At 34.2% G+C, this 24483-nt stretch overlaps 1 protein-coding gene across 3 annotated transcripts; it reads left to right on the plus strand.

The window, feature by feature from the left end:
• The first annotated feature begins 5711 nt into the window (after window positions 1-5711).
• LOC18421856 (DNA-directed RNA polymerase I subunit rpa49) lies at window positions 5712-22388 on the plus strand. 3 transcript variants are annotated; one of them, XM_088854456.1, is made up of 5 exons: window positions 5712-6148; window positions 7640-8191; window positions 8487-8639; window positions 20823-21182; window positions 21711-22388. In XM_088854456.1, exons 2-5 carry the CDS (start codon window positions 7826-7828, stop codon window positions 22185-22187), a joined length of 1356 nt encoding a protein of 451 aa, XP_088710582.1. In that variant the 5' UTR covers window positions 5712-6148; window positions 7640-7825; the 3' UTR covers window positions 22188-22388. The 3 variants fall into 3 exon arrangements, with proteins under 3 accessions (XP_088710582.1, XP_088710583.1, XP_088710581.1); XM_088854457.1 differs by having other exon boundaries at window positions 7692-8191; XM_088854455.1 differs by having other exon boundaries at window positions 7733-8191.
• The last annotated feature ends 2095 nt before the right edge of the window (window positions 22389-24483 follow it).

Below are 24483 nucleotides of genomic sequence, written 5' to 3' on the forward strand. Positions count from 1 at the left end.
TTCTATATATAGATAGTATAAGAATAGCCTGTCGCACCTCAAGAATGTTAGTGAACTTGGGGTGTGACAATTTATGTATCAGAGCAATAGGTTTTGGGTTCCTATGAAATTTGCATAGGAATATGCACTAAATCATACTTATTGTATGAACAAATAATTACAATGTCAAGTTCTCGTATGGCTAGAGCTAGCATGGAAGGAGTTAATAGAGCTTTGGAAAATATGGTTGCCCTTATGCAACATCAAATGGAGAATAACAATCCACTTAGACAGCCAGTTGTAGGAAATGGTGGGTGTAGTATCGAACAATTTAAGAAATTAAACCCAATTTCCTTTAAGGGTGCTACGGATCCACTAGAAGCCAAAGGATGGATTATTCAATTGGAAAAAAATATTTGAAGAAACAGCATGTCCAGATGATAAGAGAGTCACCTTAGCAGTCTTTATGTTGGAAGGTGAAGCTGAACATTAGTGCGGGATGGCAAAAAGAGTACTGGTCCTAGAAAATAAATCCTTGAACTTAGGAAGCATTTCGAGAGACATTTAATGATAAGTACTTCCCATATTTTATTTGAGATAAAAAAGAAATGAAATTTCTGGAGGTAGTTCAAGGAAATAGGACGGTAGGACAATATGAGGCCAAGTTTACTGAATTGGCTAGGTTTGCCCCACATATGGTCAACAATGAGGCAATAAAGGTGAAAAATTTTGAAAGGGCCCTCAGACCAGCCATTAGAATCAGATTATCAATCTTAAAATTAAGAACTTACATCGAAATAATGGATCGAGCTCAAATTGTTGAAAAGAAGATTATCAAAAGAGGAAAAATTAGAGTGGTCAATAATTGACAACAATTTGAAAGGGCAAAAAAAAGACCAAGGCCGACACCATTTCAAGTCCCACCAGAGCCTTGTAAGAGATGTGGAAAGAAACTATTACTGGGGAACCAGAGCTTGTTTTCAATGTGGGAAGCTGGGACACAAGATGAAAGATTGTCCACTCTAAAAAATGCAACAACATACGAAGCCTGAAGAAGCAGCCCAGAAACCTCAGACAAAGGGAAGAGTATTCACAATTACCCAGAAAGATGCTCAGGCCTCAAACTCGGTGATCCAAGGTACTCTTACTATCTTCCAAACGTTAGCTCATTTTCTGATTGATCCTGGATCTATTCATTCATTTGTGTCATCACATTTTGCTTGCCACTTAAAGGTAGAACCAGAACAATTGGAATACATTTTAGAGGTAGCCACACCTACGGGGGATTCAATTGATACCAATTTAGTATTCAAATCTTGTGATAGAAGAAAAGGAACTCTTGGGGGATTTAATACTCTTAAAAATTCAAGATTTTGATGAAATCTTAGGCATGGATTGGCTCTCTGCCTACCATGCAAGTGTTAATTGTTACCAGATAAGGGCTGCATTTTGTATACCCAATCAACCAGTATTTTACTTAGAGGGTATCAAAGGAGCCTCCCCACCATAATTAGTCTCCTCCATTCAGGTTAATCGCTGCCTTCAAAAAGGGTGTCAAGGCTTTTTTGCCTATATTAAGGAAGATAAAAAGGAAAAAATAAACTTGAATGCCATTCCGATTGCTCGAGAATTTCTTGACATATTCCTTGAGGAATTGTCAAGATTACCCCCTGACAAGGAAATCGAATTCTCCATTGAGTTACTTCCCGGGACAGCCCCAATTTTCACAGCCCCTTATCGAATGGCACCAACAGAACTTAAGGAACTTAAACAACAACCGGAAGAATTATTAGATAAAGGTTTAATCCGACCCAGTGTGTCACATTGAGGTGCTCCAGTATTGTTTGTTAAAAAGAAGGATGGGTCCATGAGGTTGTGTATCGATTATAGACAGCTAAATCAGGTGACAGTGAAAAATAAGTATCTGCTACCTATAATTGATGATTTATTTGATCAATTACAAGGATCACAAGTATTTTAAAAAATTGATCTCAGATCTGGGTACCATCAGCTTAAGATTAGAAGTGATGATGTTCCCACTATAGCTTTTAAGACAAGATATGGACATTATAAATTCTTAGTTATGCCTTTTGGATTAACCAATACATCGTTTGCATTTATGGATTTGATGAATCGAGTCTTTATACCCTTTCTGGATAAGTTTATTGTGGTATTCATCGATGATATTCTAGTCCATTCCAAGGTTCTGGAGGAACATGAACAACATGTAAGAATAGTATTGTTACTAAGAGAAAAGAAGTTGTATGGCAAACTAATTAAATGTGAATTTTGGCTAGAGCAAGTGACATTTTTAGGACATGTAATATAAAAGGAAGGTTTATCAGTTGATCTTTCAAAGGTTGAAACCGTTGTTAATTGGAAACAACCAAGTAATGTGATTGAAGTACGAATTTTTTTGGGATTGATAGGATATTACAGAAGATTTGTAGAAGGATTCTCTTGAATTGCAACCCCATTAACTCGATTGACACAGAAAAATGTCAAATTTGGATGGACAAAGGAATGTGAGGAGAGTTTTCAAGGACTAAATGCTCGATTGACTTCAGCACCTATCCTAACTAATCTTGAGGGGAGTGGAGGATTTGTGATTTATAGTGACGCTTCACATAAAGGCTTGGGCTGTCTATTAATGCAATATGAGAAAGTAGTGGCATATGCATCCAGACAGTTAATAGAATATGAGAAGAAATATCCAATTCATGACTTAGAGTTGGCTACAATAGTATTTGCCTTGAAAATTTGGAGGCATTATCTGTATGGTGAGAAATTTGAAATATATACAGATCATAAGTGTCAGAAATATCTCTTTTCCTAGAAAGATTTAAATGTGCGACAAGTAAGATGGATGGATTTCCTAAAAGATTATGATTGTACAATCCATTATCATTCAGGAAAGGCCAATGTTGTGGCAGATGCTCTAAGTAGGAAGTCTGTAGGAGTGCTAGCTCATCTAATGATTCGAGAGATGAAATTGTTAAAAGAAATAGTGGTTTGCCATCCGACTCTGCCCCTTAATAGTAGGGTAGGTATTGTTGCCAACATAAGGGCTGAACCCCAACTAGGTCAACGAATTCGGATAGCACAAAAAGGGGACCCTCAACTTATAAAATTATAGAAGAAGTGAAGTTGCGAAAGAGAGATGATTTCCCCATAAGCAGTGAGGTTGGATCTACGTCCCAGATGATTAGAATGTGAAGAAAGCTATATTGGAAGAAGCACATCACTCCCGTTATACCATTCATCCCGGGAGTACCAAGATGTACCAAGGCTTGAAGAAAACCTTCTGGTGGAATAATATGAAAAAGGAAGTAGCACTATTTGTTTTCAAGTGCCTAACATGCCAGCAAGTAAAAGCTGAACATCAGAAGCCCGCTGGATTGTTGCAACCCTTACCAATACCAGAATGGAAATGGGAGCACATTTCTATGGATTTTATCTCAGGTTTACGAAGAACAAATTCAGGGTATGATAACATTTGGGTTATTATGGACCGGCTAACCCAAGCTGCCCACTTTCTACCGATTCATACGACTGACACTTTAGATCGACTAACCCAGTTGTACATCAAGGAAATAGTGCGATTGCACGGAGTTCCGATCAGTATTGTATCGGACAAAGACACTCGGTTTACTTCTAGATTTTGGGCTAAGCTCTAAGCGACTATGGGGACAAGACTCTCCTTTAGTATTGCTTTTCGCCCCCAAACGGATGGGCAATCAGATAGGACTATCTGGACCTTAGAAGATATGCTAATTGGATTGTTTAAGGTTGCAACGTTATAGAAACCACACCTTTTCTAGAAAAACATTTTCATGAGAATCAAATGTGCCAGAGAAAAGCCAAAGCCAGATTAGTCTTAAAATTCTATTTGATGCCTTCTCCGAATCGGCGATCCAGAATCATTGGGTTTGATTCTAGGCAAAACCCCAAATCTTAGAGCATTTGACCTCAAAACTTTGAACCTCCAAGCTTTCAACCTAATTCGCAACTCTCTTCAGTTTTTGTCTGTGCATTGAGCCATCCATATCTCTAACCCTTTCTCACTCAAAACCCTAGCAACTCAACCATGCATTGCCACTCCCCCCAACAAAGCTCAACCCTCCAGCAGCTCATGTCCTCGTCGCCTCATGATTATTCCCCTCATCGCCCCCTATTGCTGCAAGCTAGGAGCTCATAGAAAGCTACAATGAGTCATTTTTTTTTTTTTAGAGCTCAAAAAAGATAATCACAGATCTAAATGAGGTTTTATTTTTGATTTTTTTTTTTTTTTTGATCAAACTCAAACAAGATTAACCCCAAGTCTACAAAGAGGTTTTTTATTTATTTTTTGTTTTGATCAAACCCAAAGAAGATTAACCCCAAATCTACAAAGAGCTTTTTTATTTGATTTTTTGTTTCCTTTTTTATTTTCCTAGTTGCATATTCACAGAGTTTATTTATTTATTATTTATGTTTTAATTTTCTAGTTTGTCACATAAAATTTGATGTGGGCGTTCTCTTTATTGAGAAGTAATATTTGGGGCTCGAGAGTTTGATTATTTTGATTTTGTGTCTATTATGTAAATTCATTTGGGTTTTAGGTGTTTGATTAATTGATCATTGTTGCTATCGTTGGGATTTATATAAAATTTTTGATTTTTTTTTTTTAAATACCGGCCGATCGCTAAAACCCCTTGAAACTGGAACCGGTCAGTGGCCGGTTCTGATCAAACCAGGTAACCACCCGGTAAGATCGCCTGGCTTTTCCAACATGGACTAAGACCAATTGGTATGAAAATATTCTCCAACTTGACCCATGAGAGAATTTTTTTATATGAAAATATTTTTTAGAAAACATTTCATGGGAACCAAACGTGCCTGCCATAAATGACACGTTTTCTATGAGTCCACGTAGAAATGAATCCATTCTTAAATATTTATTTTTGAGATAGATTTTTGTACATTTTTTAAGGGCATGTAATCTCTAACATGGAGATCATAAATATGAAAAAATAAATAAATTTTAAAAAATAAAAATAATAATTTTATGAAAAAAACATTTGGACCATTAGTTTTTGATTGTTTCTAGATGGACCATCCATTTGCATCCATCTTTAAGATGAATGCTTTATAATGCTTTATAATGCTGAGGAGCAAATGTAGAAATGCGGGATGTCAACATATGAAATAATTTTCCTTCTCTAAAACTTCCTCCTACCTTTTTTTTTTTAAGTTTATTTAATATTTTATATTAAAAAAGTTTATATTAGAGGAGGTTTTTTCGATGCCCAAAAATCCTCAAATCAATCATCTCGACCTCTGTATGGACATAAAAAACAATATAGATTTCAAATCTTAGAAATATTGCATCTTGTAATGCAATTTTTGATTGTCAATTTTCATGATTTTTAAATATCCACAGATCTACTCGATCTGCACTATTTTTGAAGCTTTAAATTTTATAATTAGATATAAAACAAAATTTTAGGCGATTACAAAGATTTCTAGTGATGAAACAACTTTCAACACTATTTGAAGGTGAGCCTTGCTTTGATTATTTAGGGCCTCAGCCTTATACAAACCATACCCATTTTATAATCCCCACCTCATAAATATTTTTTTTAATTTTTTTTATATTTTTTAGATTATTGGTTTTGACTAATCCTGATTAATTCGAGTGTCGATCGACTATTTCGACCCAGATTTATAGGGTGATTGATCCACAGACCACCACACTGCTTTGGATTTGAAATGGTTTTGTTGTTAAAGAAATAGAGGTTTAGGGTTTGAGGTCGACCTTATAGAAATCACACCCTTTCTAGAAAACATTTTCACTCGAACCTCATGCGCCAGAGAAATGCCAAAACCAAATCAGTCCTAAATTTCTATTTGATTCCTCGTCCTAATCAGCCAGTTAGAATCACCGGGTTTTATAACAGTAGGCAAAACTCCAAACCTCTGAGCATTTAACCTCAAAACTCTGAACCTCCAAGCCTTTAACCTAATTTGCAAGTCTCTAACCCTTTCGCTCAGAACCCTACCAAGTCAACCATCCATTGCCACTCGCCCCAACGAAGCTCAATCTGCAGTAACTCCTGTCCTCCTTGCCTCAGGTTTATTCCCCTTATTGCCCCCATTGCCGCAAGCTAAGAGCTCATAGAAAGCTACAGTGAGTCATGTTTTATTGTTTAGAGCTCAAAAAAGATAATCACAGATCTAAATGAGATTTTATTTTTGATTTAGGTTTTTTTTTTTTTTCTTTGATTAACCTCAAACAAGATTAACCCCAAGTCTACTGAGAGCTTTTTTATTTGATTTTTTGTTTCGATCAAACCCAGACAAGATTAATACATATTCACAGAGTTTATGTATGTATTATTTATGTTTTAATTTTCTAGTTTGTCACATAAAATTTGATGTGGGCTTTCTGTTTATTGAGAAGTAGTATTTGGGGCTCGGGAGTTTGATTAATTTGATTTTGTGTCTATTATGTAATGTTTTTTGGGTTTTAAATGTTTTATTAATTGATCATTGTTACTATCATTGTTGTTGATGTTTTTGTGTTGTGTCATTATACTAATTTTCATTTGGTTTTATGAGTTAATAATCTAAATGGCCTTTTATTCTTTTTATTTTTATTTATTGATGAAAGCTTATTTAGGAGGTTGTATTATGCAGTAGGATTTGATATTTATAAAACTGGGTTCTATTCTATTGTCATTTGCTTATATAATTTATGGGGTTTTCTGTTATTTGGTTTTTGTACTCATTGGGTTGAAATTTATGGTGGAATATCCTTTGCAGAATGATATATTCTTGGGTTTTTCTGGTTACTTTTGCCAAGGTCTGGGGTTAGTTTTGTTATGCTGTTGTTGAAATGGTATAATTTTTAACTGGGTAATAGAAAGCCGTGAAATTGAAAATTTTAATTGTTTTTACTTCATTATGTATGTGACAAGTTCATTCTAGATTGAATTGGGATGTTTGCCATATAATTCAGTTTGGAAGTTGTAAGTTTGAACTATTTTACCTGCTTTGGTTTGTTGTAGTTTAGTTTCTGCTTTAGATGTTGTGGCGTGTTGATTTCTCACGTTCTGGTTTTGAAATTTGCTCTTTATTAATACATATTATGCGGTGCACACAATACTGTGTTATGCTTGTATACCAAGTATTCAGAGTTTTGAGATTAGTATATTTATCTATACTATTTATTGATGTTGTTCTTTTAGTAAAATTATTTGTGACACTTCTCTAATTTTAACCCTCTCGGTTCATATAACTGTTATTTTTCTTTCTTTGTAATATTCATAGGCAATTTAGTTCTTTTAGTCTCTATATTATTTTTTCATGTATCTTGCTTGTTGATTCATAATAATTGTAGAGGTATCGTGATAGGGAACTTTCTTTTAGTTTCACTTTGCTTAAGAATTCTGGGTGATTAACTCCACCTCTCTGGTTCCTTATACTTGTTGCAATTTCATTGAGGCTATTTCTTAATTTACATAGATGCGAGATTAAATTTCAATCTTAACCATACATTGTAAGAAATGCATTAGATAGGTAGTAGTAAGAAAATCCTATTCGAAAATATACATTACATGCATCAAATCTTGGAAATTCATAATGAACGGCTAAAACATGATGTTTTGTGCTTTCCCAGCATCAACATTACCAAAGAGGCAAAAATAACAGCACCATGCTTTATTAAATAGGGTTCTCAGCTTTCAGTCTACCAATTTTCACTTTTTCCCAGATTCCAGAAAGTCAGCAGCAGGGAGAATCCTAGGGAAATTGCAGAGAAAGTTATCAAACGCACCCTAAACCTGCAATCCCTTTCCAGATCCCCATGGGAGAAGATAGCCATGCTCAGACAGTGTGCGAGCGCAAGCGCAAGAAACTCAAGGTAGAACTCGACGTTGCAGAGGCTTTGGATTCTTACATCGCGCCCTGTGTGGGGTACTTTCCCTCTGGTTTTGATCCTTTAAGGCACAACAAAAATGACGGTGAGCTGAAAATTAAGGCATATCGGGCCGTACCCAATTACAAGTCCTGGTGCATGCAAGTTGTTGTGAGCCCCGAAGGCTCCAATGTGGACTTTGTCGGCACGAATTATACAGGTGAAGCAGCTGTTTCCCAATCCTGCAGCTATGCCTTAGGTGTTCTTGACAAAGAGAAACAAATCCTAACTGTTGTTCCCATTGCTGGAGACAAGGTGAGGGTTCAATGGAAATTATGATGTTTTTGTTATTGTTTTTTCATGGAGAATTTGTTTTTATTGCCGTTGTTCTTGCTAACTTGGATCATATGTGCGTCTCGAAACCTCATGTCTCTAGAAGCATTCATGCTGATTTGGATCACACATGCATTTCTAAACATTCATGCTATTGTTCCAGTTTTATCTGTTTCTGGTTTTTGGTGAAATGAGTTATTCCTGTCTTTAAAAAGTTTTCTTGTGGTTTCTATTCTTTTGTTAGTGACATACTATGTGCAAATTTCTTTATTTGCAGGTTTTTAGAATGGAACCAAGAGTTAGAGGGCTACAATATGAAGATGCAGTATATGAAGAGCCAAAGGAAGTGGAGAACACCCCGCAAATTAAGAGGTCGGACAAGATCCGGAATCTGACCCTAAACTTTGGAACACGACAAGCTAAACACTCTGTATGAATCTATCTTTTTTCTTTTTCTTTTTGGATATTAACATCACTAAAATCTCATTAATGGGCAGACTTTAGTTATATTATGCCATTGGAATCTACCTAATTTTTTTCTTCGACAAATCTGCATTATTGCTTGTTTAACAGATGCCAGATAATCCTTAGTTGGTTAGTGCGAGCATCGAACTTTGAATGCCTAGGTAGCATTCATTACATCACCATTCATTTTGCCTTAAAAACCCATAGCTAATGTTGACATACAGGTTCTCGTAATTCTCCATTTGCATCAACTAGAATTTTTGAAATTCACTAGCATCTTAGGTAGGGTGATGGCGCAATGTTCTATTGTATCTTTGAATTCAATATTTTTTAAATATTGTAATTCTGGGGACATTAAAATGTTTGAAATTATTATTATTATTATTACTATTATTATTATTGTTATGATTATAATTATAATAATAATTAATTATGCTACATTATTAAGCAAGAGTTAAGGGGTGGACATGTGTTGAAAGAATAAAAGGGGACCCTATCCCTAGAGATGATTTAAGGTAGGCGACCTTAAAAAAAATTAGAGAGATTCACGATGGAGAGAGGGATGTAATTTTTTATGTCATGTATAATTCAAGTAGGAAAAAATAGGGTTTTTGAGGATATAGATTAGAGATTTTAGAAAGTGATAGATAGAAGATGGAAGAAAATAGGGATTTTGAGGATATAGATTAGAGATTTTAGGAGGTGAGAGCTAGAAAGTGGAAGATGAGAAGATTCACGTTAGAGAGAGATTTGATGTCCTACGTCATGTATAATTCAAATTGTAAAAGAGTAGGGATTTTAGGATATAGATTAATGATTTAAGATAGGGTAGAGGGAAATAGATCTTGATCTTTAGGGAGAGAGAATGAGGAAATTACGTGTGAGAGAGAAGAGGTAATTTGATAATTAAGTGTATTTGGACGTGTCCAAATTTATTTATTTTCTCATGCAAAGAAAAACAATAGGAGTAGTTTGGAACTTTGGACAACCTTAAAAATTATAACTCTTCGTCTCATAAAAGGAACGATCCCTTGGGCAAAAGAGACACATTGGAATGTTAGGAAATTCATAATTTGAATTCGGAGTAGTTAGTAGTTTTCAAATCAAATAAGATTCTAAATGTTTGAATTTGGGTTGGTAGATATCTAATTTAGGTTACTTTTCGTTTTTGAAAAGATTAATATCAATTTACTTCAATTGGAATTATCTTTATATGTGTGGGAAGATGGAATAATGAAAGCTTTCATCTTTCATGACCCATGCACAGTCTTGGTACAAGGACATATAGTTTTGGCTTTTCGTGATTGATATTTGTGATTGTAAGGTATGCATTGAAGAGTTTCATGGACCTCCTCTCTCGATCACTCTAAATCGATTATTTGGCTTTTTTTTAGTGCTACTTATCTTTTCAAGAGATAAAAAATATGTGAAATAAATATGGAAGTATTTGAAAAAAAATGTTTGGGATGAGCAATGCAGTTGTGTAGGATTTCTGGTGATTTTTATGCAGTCATGAAGGATTCTGGTGATTTGAGTTTGTCCATGTTGTTAAGGAGGAGGATGTAAATATGCAATATGTAATTGTGGGAAGAGTGAGAGAGAGGGGGGAAGAGAGAGAAAGAGCTCAATCTTCTACATTAAGAAAAGGAGGATTGAAATATGCAATATGTAATCGTAGGAAGAGAGAGAGGGAAGAGTGAGAGAGGGAAAGAGAGAGAGGGGGGAAGAGAGAGAGAAAGAGCTCAATCTTCTAAAATAGGAAAGAGAGAGGGAAGAGAGAGAGTACCTGTACTTTTGATGAAGAAAGGGAAGAGAGAGAGAGAGTACACATAAATTTTAGGGGGAACAAGAGCGAGAAATCTCCCAACTTACCATATTATATCCTTATCTAAATATAACACATCTTCTAATGATATTTTATATTGCATATTTTCCAAATATAATATATTTTTTAGTGATATTTTATATTTCATGTATCTGACATTCTCATTCTTTTTGATGTGCTGGGATCCCATGCTACATATGTCACTAATAGTTGTAATTTAGCGACTTTACTTTTTATTATTAATAACTCTATAAAATTGACAATATTTTCTAACTTTATATACATTATTCCTCAATATTTGTTTATTGTTGACTTCTGATTTTTTTAAAAATAAATTTTCTATTGTTTTAAATTGTGGGATTTGCTACGGTTGGAGACTTAGATTATAGACAATTTGTTTGATCCTCAATATAATTTTCTATTGCCTCTTTTAATATTTAATTTTTACTGTTTTATATAATGAGAATTTTTATTTTAAATTTATATTTGTAATGAGATTTTTGTTTAATATTTTTATTTATTAATTTTTTACTTTTCTTTTATTAGTTTAAATAGAAAATTAATTTATTAAGCCAGAGTTAAGGGGTGGACACGTGTGGCGAAAATAAGAAGGGGCCCTAATTCTATAGTAAGACACATTCCTATCTTTAGGAGGGGAGAGATTTAATAGACCAGTGGTTTAAAAAGCGGATCGGTGACCCGGATCGGGCATCTCAAAAACCCATCTGGATCGACGAATCGGCGATCCGGATCGAGAATCGGCTGAATCGGTCAGATTAAACCTAAAAAAAAATCCAAAAAAATTATTAAAATTCATTATAAATGTTATTTTTTAGGAATTCAATAAAAAATGAGGGTACTCCATTAAGAATTTCATTTCTTTGCATGAATATGCGAATATTGATATGTTCTTTCCCTGCATGAACTACTATTTACCATTTTAATTTTTCATCACACAAAAGGATAAACATAGAATTATCATGGATTAAGTATATCATCATACATGGACTATAATAAAGCATATAATTCGTAACATACGATCTAAAAATAAAATGACAGACGACGTCGTTCTTCATCTTGGTCACGCTGGTGCCATTGATTGAATTCGCGTGACAATTTATTGACTCGATCTAAAAACGAATCATCCAAATTAGTGGGCACCTAACTGTACCCAAATCCCTTAGTGTTAGTGTTTTGTTGTGGTTCTAATCCAAAATCCGCGAAGCTTGTCCATATTTCATGCTCATTCCTACCCTCTTGTTGTTGGGACTTGATATGTGAATAATTTGGTTGGAATTGGGTGGCCTCAGAATTATCATCTCTCTCATTTTTTCGTAGATCCCATTTCCACTCTCCCTCATTAAGTGTAATATCACCGACATCTCCGACGAATTGTGGATATGTTGGCGGGCTGCTTCCTCTTTCATGCTGCTCATCACCTTCTTCAAGATCTTCCTCACCGATAGTCTCAAGGAACGCTCTCTTGTGCAACACTGGCTCCTCTTCTTCTACTACCCATTGTTCTGCTGTGTTGGTGACAAATATTGTGTCAAAGTCTATCGGCCCATAGTCTTCAAGCTTCCTTCTTATTTGTCTTCTTATTTGTCAAAGCTAGGCCCGCCATGCATGTCTGCGCTAGGCCCACCATGCATGCCCATGTCATAACCACCAGGCATTCTAAACCCGCGTTCCTTTTGGTATGTTTCCCTTAAACTCATTCTTGTGACCATCTCCAAGTTATTATTATATTGCTCTTTTGGATCATTCCCGCTTGATGGCGTATATAAACTAGCTATCTCCTCATCCATCCTTTGCTTTGCAATTTTTTACTTTTGGTAGCCTTGAGAAATGCTGCCATATGCTTTCTTACATTATTAGGGACACTATTACACGTAGAAGCATCTCCCTTAACCCCTGCCAAGTGTTGCTTGAACCTATGTACCGCACTACTTATCACTCTTTGGCAGTAATTACAAATAATTTTGTCTTTTTTGTTGGGATCAAGTTTGACCCCATGTTGCTATGCAGGGTCTTCCGTAGATCTTGCCATGGTTCAACTTTAATATGTAAAAGGTTAAAAATTAACCTGACAGTTCAACATTAAAAATAATCACCACGTGTAGTGATAATATGTAGGGGTAGTTCATGAAGTTATATTTGTTGTTAATGCAAAATACTTCTATTGACAAAAATATTTTAGTTCCTATTGGGAAAAATATTTTATTTATGCAACATTATAGATAAAAGTAGCCTCTATCAGCCACTACATATAGAACAAAAAATTTACATTGATATAGTATCAATAAAAAATATATTTACAATGGTATAGTAATTCACAATGCCAGTACATATGGACTTGTCACAAATCTTCATTTCGACAAACATGAATTAGTTCCTACTGAGAAAAAAAAATATTTATGCAACATTATAGATAAAAAAAAGTCTGTATAAGTCACACTTAGAATCAAGAACAAAATTACATTAATAAAGTCAGCCTTAATGCCACTACACGTATATTTGACACAAAAAACATTTACAATGACATGGTCATTCACAATGCCACAAATAAAATTTACAATGATATAGTGGGCACAATCCCAACTCGATTGAATTGATCACAAATACTCGTACATTTCAATTACAAATATGCAAGATAATATAATAAAAAATGCAAGCTCCAAACATGGCTACAACTCAATTATCAAGAACATATATTTTTTGCATTAAAAATTTAATAATAAAATTGAAAAATGCAAGATAATATAATTATCATACATGCCACGATTTTTTTACAATGATATTCACTTTAATTCCTCATGATAATACAGTTTAACAACATGTATTTTTTGCATTAAAAATTAAAAATACATTTTTAATGCAAAATTGCATTAAAAATATAATACAGTTTAACAACATGTATTTGTTAATGTATTTTTTTGCATTAACAACAAATTAAAAAATACAGTTTTGCATTAAAAATATAATAACATGTATTTTTTTGCATAAATAATCTATCAACATGCAATTTTTTGAACTAAAAATTTAACAATAAAAATTAAAATTATTGTTTAATTCCTCATGATAATCAAAACCTGGTCACGATTTTCACAATTTTTAGGAAAATCATGATTTTTCAAAAAAATTGATCGTGAATTAAAAAAAAAAAAAAAGGCAGTTCTTCACAGACCCACCTAACATCAGTCATTCCAACTAAAAAATCCGCCTCAAATCGAATAAATTACATCAAATTGAATACATGTTTTGATGAACAACACTATAAGGAATCAATGCCCTATAATATTAACACATTATTATTAAAAAATTAAATAAAATCGATTGAATTGAGGAAAAAAAAAAAACGCAGTTCTTCACAGACATCAGTCATTCGATCTCAAAAATCAAGCTGAAATTGAATAAATCAGATCAAATTTAACACATTCTTTGCAAAATATTGAGTAAAATTGATAGAATGGCGGGAAAAAAAAAAAAAAAAACAGTAGTCCAATTTTTCTTCACAGACATCACTCTTTTTTTCTCAAAAATCAAGCTCGAATTGAATAAATAAAATCAAATTGAATATATGTGATGATAAACAACACAATAACGAATCAAAACCCTATAAATTTAGCACATAATTTGCAAAATATTGAGCAAATTTGATAGAATGGCGGAAAAAAAAAAAAACACAGTTCTTACCTGTTTTTCGTGCACCCGTGCCTTCAAATTCAAAATTGATATGTATTCCTCCAAAATAATCACAAATTATGAGCAAAACTTCTGAACAACACTCTTACGATCAATCACCCTGAAATTTTACAAAAAATGATGCCCTCTTTCACTTGAAATCAGTGAAATGACGGAAACCCTAAAACTTACTCTTCGATCCAAATTTTTTTGATAAAAATTGGTGATTTTTACTATTTTTTATTGACTGAAATGACTGAAAAATTTGAATTAAAGCCTACAAGATTCGATTATAAGGCTGAAAAAGATGAAAAATGATAAGAAAATGACAAAAAAAGATGAAATCCGTGAAGAACACTGTGCAGCCCGTGTTCTTGGGCGAGTCAATGGTGTGACTCGGCGATTCACTATTGGGAATCGCTCGGTTCTCTCTGGACACGGGCGATTACCGGTTTTGTGGTGGAACTGGCACGGGTACTGCCGATTCCCGAGTCGAACTGGGCGAGTCCGGTTCGACTCGCTGTTTTTTCAAACCCTGGAGTAGACATTTATTTTAGGATAACTAAATTTGAGAGAGTATGAGTACACAACAGAGAGATGTCAACATTATTTTTATATCTCCACATTTTGTAAAGTGTAGAGACACAAAGATTGTTGCCATATCTTGATTGAGAACGAGGGCGAGCGCACAAGAGAGATATGGAGAATGGGGGATTTTAAGAAATATTTGAGGAGAGAGAGAGAGTACTGACAAGAGAGGGAATGAGATTTCTATGGAAACTTTTTAAGAGTAGAGAAAGAGAGAATCTCCTAATACAAGATTTTAGGAAACTAAGATTTTAGTAGGATTTTATTTTATAGAAATGATAAAAGGAAAATAGAAGAAGTATATATGAATAGAAGAAGCATATATAATAAGCATATATATATATATGGATTTTATTATAATAAGCATATATATAAGAGAATTTTTTTATATACATATTTTTAACAAAGAGAGGGGGGAGAGACATGTGTGGATAGAGATTATCCTAATGAGTGAGAATGTTTTTCGGAAGTTTAGTTTGTGCTATTTATTTCTCTTTTTTAGGTAGTGGATAGAGATTGTCCTAATGTGAGAGAGAATGTTTTTAGGAAGTTTAGTTTGTGATATTTATTTCTCTTTTTTAAGAAATATAGATAAACACGTAGAAATCCCATTTAAATCAAGTTTTAGTAAGAAACTTAAACCACCTAGGGGATAAAATCAAACTTATGGGGGAGCAGGAAAAGGCTTATAAATAAGTTCAGGGTTGCATCAGATAAGCATTCTTTCTATTTTTCTCTCTTGCTTAGGTATTCTTCGCTCTACTTTTTTGCAAGAACCAGGTATCTCAACTCTCTCTCTCTTTGCTGCATAGTTTTTCCTCTTTCTTTGGTATGGAATTTCAATTAGTTCCTAATATGAAACCATCTTTGATCTTCTATATTGAATTATTTTGTTCAAATCTGAAATTATTTGATGGTACATATTTATATGAATTATTTAGGTGCTTGTATTTTGGTTAATGCTCTACTAATATCCGTCTACAATTCATTGCATGTTCCCTATTATGAAACCATCTTTTGGTCCTCTATATCGAATTATTTGGTTCAAAACTGAAATTATTTGATGGTAAATATTTATACGAATTATATAGGTGTTTGTATTTTAATTAATGTAATAATGTTCTACTAATTTCTCTGTACAATTCATTGTATGTAATTGTTGTATCTTGCAAACGAACAGAGAGAGAGAGAGAGAGAGGTGTAACTTCTATCGTGAATTTCATTCCCATGATAAGGAAAGGTTTGTAAGTGGGTGACTGATTATGTATTTGTCGTATGCATTACCCAAATAATTCTAAGCATGTGTTTATACATAAAGTGACGTCCTTTTTCTACATATTCCTATGTTAAAATGACAATCGACATTCCTACGTGCAACGCACGTAATCCAGCTAGTTATTATTATTATTTGCTTTTGACGCATTTGGATGACCATCTGTTGTAATTGGAAGCGCTCATTGGGTGGGCATGCTAGGAAATATTTGCAAGAAAGATTGGCCAAAATGATTTGTTCTATTTGTGTACTTATATGCTTGGGTTTTAGTGATGTTTTCACTAATGGACCCTTCGACGAGCATCGGAATTGAACTAAATGTCTAGAGCCATTGATCTCCATACCTTTGGAATTCTAAAGTACTAAACAAAGGGAATGTTTTAGTCAGTGTTCAAAAAAGCGGATCGTCCAGCGCCTAGGTGGTCAAACTGGGCGGCAGTCCCTCGGCGGCCCCCTAGGCGGTACGGAACCTGCCTAGGCGACCGCTTAGGCGGGCGTCCAGCGTCCAGGCCTGCGCCCGGCCTAGGGGCAGAATATATTTTTTTTGTTCTATTGCTTTTTTTGAAACATAAAGGTTTTTAAGGATGGGTTTTAGGTTCATTTGAAACCTAAACCCACAAGAACCCATTTTAGAGAGAGAGAAACTTCAAAGAAACTAAATTTTGTGATTTTTATTGGATCAAAGTGTTTCTCAAAGTTACGAAAAACGCATCCAAACATCACCTAAGTATATTAGATTTAGTTTTGGAGTTTTATAATTCTATTATAGGGTGTTTTTGATTGTTTTAGCACTTGAAAACATCTCAGAGTTGGGAGTTTGGAGTTCAAGCAATCAAAGTAAATGCAAACCTTTATTTTTTAAATTGCTTGTTTTATTTTGAGATGTCTTCTTCAGATTCTAATCGAAGTGGAGATCCGGGTTGGAAATATGGTTATAACCCGAATCCAAATGACAAAAATTGGAGATTCGCGTTGGAAATATGGTTATAACCCGAATCCAAATGACAAAAATTGGAGATTCGCGTTGGAAATATGGTTATAACCGGTTTAAGAAACATCTTGTCGGTATTAAGGGGGATGTTGCCCCTTGTAAAAATGTTCTTGAAGCTATGAGTGAGGAGATTAAGCAATATATGAGTTTTGTAAAACAAAAACTGGAACAAAATGCTTGTCATTTGAATAGATCTATTTCTGCTTCTTCTAAAAGAAGTGATCCGGGTGGAAGTATGGTTATAACCTAAAACCAGACGATAAAAATTGTATAAGGTGTAATTTTTGTGAAAAAGATACCAATGAGGGTATTAACCAATTCAAGCATATTAAAGGGAATGTTCTTCTTTGTAAAAAGGTTCCTGAAGCTATTCGGGATGAGATTAAACAATTTCTAAATTTAAAAGAACCAGAAAATGATGGAAATGAGCCTTGTTCTATGGAAATATCTTCTACAGGTTCTTTTAGAAATGGTGATCCGGGTTGGAAGTATGATTATAACCCCGAATCACATCGAATTAAATGTAATTGTTGTGTAAAGGATACTAATGGGGGCATTTACCGGTTTAAAAAACACCTTGCCGGTATTAAGGGGGATGTTGCCTCATGTAAAAATGTTCTTGAGGCTACCAGGGAGGAGATTATACAATATTTGAGTTCATGGAAGTACAAAAAGATAGAAAAGGGTAGAGCAGCCAATACTTCTAGGGCCTCATCTGCACATACTAGTAAGAGGGAGGTAAAAGAAGAGGAGGAGAATGATGCAGATTCAAAAGAAACAGAGGAGGATGAGCGTTATATTGAAGAGGGAAATGACTCTGATGATGATGGTCTCGAATCTAATGCATGTGATGAGGCTTACCCCATAACTTCTGATGATGATGATGATGACTGAAGACTATTGGTGTTGAATGTTGACTATTGTGTCTTATACAGTATACTTTCAGAATTTCTGTATATTTTATTTTTATTTTTATTTTTAGTTTCTAGTTTCTAGTTTATAGTTTCGAGTTCTACTATTTAACTTTTGTGTGTACAATCTACAGTGTATTAGACTATCAGTGTATGCTTGTATGAGTTTATTGTTTTAGCATTGTGTGAAAATATGGATTATGGCCTTATTTATGGATTATCAAAATTCTCTTCTCGACTTCTGTCTTTTTTTTTCAACTGGGATTATGATCTTATGGATTATGGTATTATGGATTATCAAAATTCTTATGGATTATTAGAATCATACTGTCTTTTTTTTTGTTTTTTTTGTTTTTTTCAACTGGGTCTCTCAGGTTCTTGGCGCTCGCCTCGCCTAGTGCTTTTTGAAACTATGGTTTCAGTTGCATAGTGATTGAGTCAGGTATGGTTGGCAACATGATAGACATGTCTCTCATCATAAACTTTTGTTAAAGATATTTGTTGGTTTCTCCTTAGCTGATATGTATAACGATCGTATCTTGATTTCACCTCCACCATGAGCTGATGATCAATTTGAACATTCTTTGACTAGTCATGAGATATTGGAATTGAGGATAGATAAGTAGCCTCCTTATTATCATGATAAGCTGAGAGATGCCATGCGCCATATTCAAAAGTTGTGTAAATCTTTATTATAGTTAATTCTTCATTCATGTAGATTCTGTAGATATCAAAAGATGGATGGTTTTTAGGAGATGAGGCAACATTGAAATGCTGGAAGATTAGAAAAGAAGAAACCCAAAAAATAGACGGCATAAGAATCGAGACAGAGAGGAGTCCCAACAAAGAGGCTAGCATCCCCCACTTCTTTTGCCAACTAGATTTCTTTGTTCTTCGTCCATCGCCAAGAACATTGAGAGGTCCGCTACTTGTATGAGAGGCTTGGGAAACCTCTTCCAAACTCATTGATCGGACCCTCGGCAAGTCCATCTAATAATGTAGAGGGATTTTGTGTCTTCCACAACTATCAACTGCCTGTCAAGGCCTGTGGGTTAGCTTATATTCTTTTTTGACATTACATCAAGAAATAACTATTCTTGCTCCTGCTTGTGAGGCCATCCACCAAGAAACAATTTCTTTTTGATTGGAGACAAACCAAATGCTTGTTGATTGATCCTCTAAATATCGAACTGTCATGCTGCTTTTTGAAACATTTGCTTCACTACCATCAGTGGTTTTCTAGATCACTTATACACTGAATGATTCACAACATATTTAATGTGATATAAAAGTTACGTATTGAATTGTTCCTGCTGTCAACTACAAGAACCTTGTTGAGACCCTTTCAATTTCCCAATACATGGGATTGTAGTTTCCAAACTTTTGCTTCAAACTCTCTCTGGTACAGGGGATTGGACATGTACTAGCACAATTTACTGTATGTGTTAAATCCTGCAAAAGTTATGTATAGGAGTCTGTCTGCTTGCTATCAGCAGCAATATTCTTGCAGGAGACCAAGGGATTCTATTTGAGAACATGAACCCTATTTCACTGCTTGTTCACTAGGGAAGTGTAGTGCTTCTTGGTAGATCTCTTTACAGGTAGCTGGGGAATGCCTGATGCATTGTTTTCTCTGGAAGCTATGCCATCTAATGATCTTTTGGGATGTTTAGAAGGAGCTCAACATTGGAATATGTGAAGAAATATCTACAAAGATCAGTTATTTCTTGTGCTATTAGACTCAAAAAGATTTCAAGGGATGAGACTAGAACCCTTGATTAGAGAGTGGAAGATAGTGACATCTAGTCCAGCATGAGGTCTGGTGTTTTTGGGTTGCTTTCCAGAAAGAACATTGGGCTTAAATATAATGATAGTTATTGAGGGACTCGTAGGTCCTTTGGATTATGGATAGTGAAATAGAATCCTGAAGGTTACTTAATTGTTGTCCAGTTGGCTTTGACACGCAACAGCGTGGATAGAATAAACAACATCCTCATGGGTTTTATGTTATGCAATCATTTTTTCTTTTGGCCATTTGTAATAAACAACAACTTGATCATTTTCAATCTCTGGGCTCAAGAGAAGACTGTATGTCCTTGAAGAATTATTGATCATGTGGATGAGATTCTTGATCTCAACATTGTGGGAGGTTGCCTTTAATTTGTGTGCATTATGTTGGAGGACCCCTTCCCTTTGCCCTGGTCCCATTGTTATGACAAATTAATGTGGCTGTGTCGAAATATAAATCATCATTATCATCATCTAAGCCTTATCCCATTTATTTGGGGTCGGCTTGTGTCCACATATAAATGATGTAATTTTTTTGGTTCTTATTGATGAATGGAATTTTTTAATGAAAGAAATTAAAGTGCCTTAAAAATTAAATCCTTGAACAAGTTTGGTTTCGGAGTTGACCACCATGTCAATCCGACAATACTCAGTGCCCATCCTTTTGTTTAGAGACTCTAGACTCTTAGAGTAAATGCATTTTGGGGCGTTGGGAGTGCTATGTTTGATCAAGTAAATGGGTTCCTATTGTCAATGGCTACAAGAGCCATTTAAAATGAGCTTGGAAGGTGGGAGTATTTCCCAGCTTTACTTTATTTAGTATTTATGATATGTAACAGTTATTTGTCCCATGGTATTTCTTGATATATCAAACATTAATTATCCTTCATTGGTTTCAAGTGCTAATGGGATGGTGAGCACAAGATCCACATGTTCATGACATGATTTTGCAGCAATGTGACAGTTTAATGCTTCAAATGCAATGCTTATATTATTTCCTCTTTCACTATAAATATCTCTTTTTACATTTTCTTTAAATTAAACAAGTTATTTTATGGATATGACATTTGATGTAAAATTTGTTGCAGTCTATGAAGAGAGCTGCTGCTTTCATGAAAGAAGAAGACCTTGGAACTCAAGAAGGGTTAGAGGCATATGTGAGTGAAGTCGGTAAGAGTACAAGTGTCATGACTAAAACTGAGGCCCTTTATCAAGCCACAAAGCAAGTTGTTCGTAATATCCCACCTTATGACACTGAAGCTACAACACCCGATAAGGCTTATCTATTGGATAAGATTATTTCCCCAAATGAGTGGGCTGAACTCTCCGATGTAATGGAGCTCGTGGAGGTTGGAAGTTGTGGTGCTTCAGCTTTAAAGTTTAAGATGCAAAATGATTATTATCCGTGCTTCGTCCGCAACCGTGTAGGGAACATTAAGAAGGTTCATGTAAGTTATCTAAGCTTATGGATATCACTATGCTATTGTTAAATTCTTAATTATAAATCCTGAAACTACAACCTTAAACTTGGAACTTTTATGTGATGGAATTTTGCTATGTTTGTGCATGTGTGCATGCACGTGGGTGTAGATCTAATCTACTCATGGGTTCAGAAAATTAGGTTCTTACAAGCTTTTTATTTTTGTGCTGGGGTTTTGAGCTCTCTATTTTCCACTTTAGATTTAATGTATTCGCAAGAATCTGAAATTACAGCTTTGAAGCATTTTCCCATAATGGTGTTTTGTTCATCCCTCTCTAATCTCTAATCTACATGCACTGGCACAAATTCATGGTCTCTCATCTATATGCATGTGCAAATTCGTGAGCTTTCTCTTATCTCTATGCACATGTGCAAATTTGTGAGACTTAGCTTCTTGTCTAATTTGTGAGACTAGCTTCTTGTCTAATCTTGTGATTACTTGGATCACTTTCCCTAATGTTTTTTCCTTTGGATTCAAATGGGAAATTGTTTTCAGGATATAGAGGAAAAGAAGAAACTTGCTTGCATATTCTCATACATTACCCACCTTCTAGAGTTCCTTGCCCTGCAAACTGAAAATGAATTGTTAAGGTGCCTTTTGAAGGCCCAAAGCCAGGCAATTTATGATCTGGGAGAAGAGGGCAAGAAAATTTTTGGGGCGGGTTTCAGGATTCCTGGCATAGTTCTAGTGAATTTCTTGAATACTTTCTTTGCTGATCGGAAGGAAAAGTTCACTAAAGAGAAAAATGATATGGTTATCAGTTACATTTTGGTGCTTACGCTTTTTGCGGATGGGTTTACAACTGATCCATCTGACATTTGCAAGGACTTGAAGATGAAATTGCCTACCCTGAGAAAGAGTTATTTAGAGTTGGGGTGCAAACTTTCCACTGCAAAGACGGGATCGATTGTAACACTACCTGCTCCTCTAAAGTTTCCAACATTGACGACGCCTTACAGGAGGAGGAAGTAGATGCCCTCTTGTTACAAGTACTGGTTTCTGGAATCCTTTGTCATGAGTTTTTGGTTCTGAGGTTTGTGTAGTATTTTTTTTTGTTGGGGGCGGGAGAGAGATTTCTATTGTATTGTATTGTTTAATCTTGCTTGAAACTCGTTTGAATGTCCAGGAGAAACACTATGTATTACTGCAGTATTCTCATCGCTTTAGGCCAAACCTCTGTGAAACTCTCGAGGATTCAATGATCTGCTTTGGAGCAGGGATTATCAGCAGGGTTTTATATGCGAGTCCAGTGCTTGCTGCTCATTTTTGAAGTATCGGCATATGCTGGGGCATGCCTGAGTGCATCAGTCACTTTTGTTGGTCTAAAAAGTAAAAAGCCCTAGTGAGAGTTTTGGTCAGTCACTTTTGTTGGTCTAAAAAGTAAAAAGCCCTTGTGAGAGTTTTGGTAGTGATATGAATTTTGGCCAACTTTTAAAGATAAAGGTAAACTTGCACAAGATTATGCTTTTTGTGAGGTGGTTCTTTTTTGGAACTAAAAAGAGGTCAAAAGATTATGTGCTCCCTTTTTTTGGTAAAAAAAACCATCCAGGAGTATTTTTATGACCCCGTATTTCGGTGATGTAACCTCCTCAACGAGACGCCTTTAAAAAAATAAAATAAAATTCTATGTGCTTGAACCAAATACATTCATAAATTCAACAAAGATGGATGCGAGTGTTTTGAAATTCAAAATTCCTTTTTCTTTTTTTTTAGGAAGTGCCCGTGTTGATTCTAAAGTAGATCAATTTTATTTTGAGAAAATACAGTCAAAGTTTTTTTATTCGAGGGAGCAAGTTCGGTATATAGTCCCATTTAAATGATTGTAGTGACTTTATAGAAGTAATATTGTAGTAATGTATTTCATCCAATTTAGATTTGACACTGTTTTAAAAGATGTGTTTAGATAAATGGTTTAAAAAATGGATCGGTGTTTCGGATCGAGCACTCAAAAAACCCATTCAGATCGGTGAATCGGCAATTTGAATTGGGAATCGATTGGATGTAGTCTTAAATTTTTTTAAAAATTTATTATAAATGTTTTATAGGAATTCAATAAGAAATGCAAGTATTCCATTAAGAACTTTCAATTTTTTGCATCAATATGTGAATATTGAGATGTTTGTTCTCTGCATGAGCTATTGTTAACCATTAAATTTACATCACACAAAAGAAGAAACATGGAATTATCATGGATGCAGTATATCATTATACATGGATTATAATAAAGCATATAATTCGTAAAATACGATCTAATATCAAAATGAAAGATGATCGTTTTTTATCTTGGTCACATGGGTGGCATTGATTGAATTCGTATGACAATTCATTAAAAAAAAAGTTACAATGATATAATATCAATAAAAAACAGTTTACAATGATATAATATCAATAATAAAAAAAATTACAATGATATAGTCATTCACAATACTACTACATGCAGACTCATTATAAACCTTCATTTTGATGAGCATGAATTAGTTCCTACTGGTAATTTTTTTTTATTTATGCAACATTATAGGTAAAAAGAGTATGTATAAGCTAAACTTAGAATCAAGAAAAAAAAAAAATTTACATTGATATAATATTAATAAATTTTTTTTTTTTACGATGATATAGTCATTCACAATACCACGACATGTAGACTTGCCACAAATAATATTTATAATGATAAAGTCATTTATAATCCCATTACATTTATCAAGATAATATAATTATAAAATATGTATCAAGAACATACATACATTTTATATATCAACATATATTTTATTGTATTAAAAATCTAACAATAAAAATGAAAAATACAAGTTAATTTATCATGATAATCAAAACTTGGTCACGATTTTTCAAAAAAAATTGAAAACCATGAACAATCATGATTTTTTAAAAAATGGATCACCAAAATTTGTTTAATCACACAAATAACACTAATAATCGTATGAATACCATTGTTATCCTCAACACCCATCTGAAATCATTCAAAATGATGTCCTAATTCGGCTGAAAATTTTAGTTTAGTGGATTTTTGAATTCTTTCTAAAAATTGAGCAATAAAAATTGGTTAATCCTACAAATTACACCCAAAATCATATGAAAAAAAATATTACATTAAAAAACCATCTGAAATAATTCATAATGGTGCTTTAATTCGTCTAAAATTTATAGTTTGGAGAAAAAAAAAAAACCCTAATTGTTCTTGAGAAAACCGTGACTCAAAATAAAAAATCCAGCACAAATCAACCAAAAAAGAGAAAATAGGCTACAATTTATG

This window comes from Amborella trichopoda, chromosome 12, assembly GCF_054954075.1.
Source record: "Amborella trichopoda isolate Santa Cruz 75 chromosome 12, AtrichopodaSantaCruz75HAP2 v2.0, whole genome shotgun sequence".
Classification (NCBI taxonomy): Eukaryota; Viridiplantae; Streptophyta; class Magnoliopsida; order Amborellales; family Amborellaceae; genus Amborella; species Amborella trichopoda.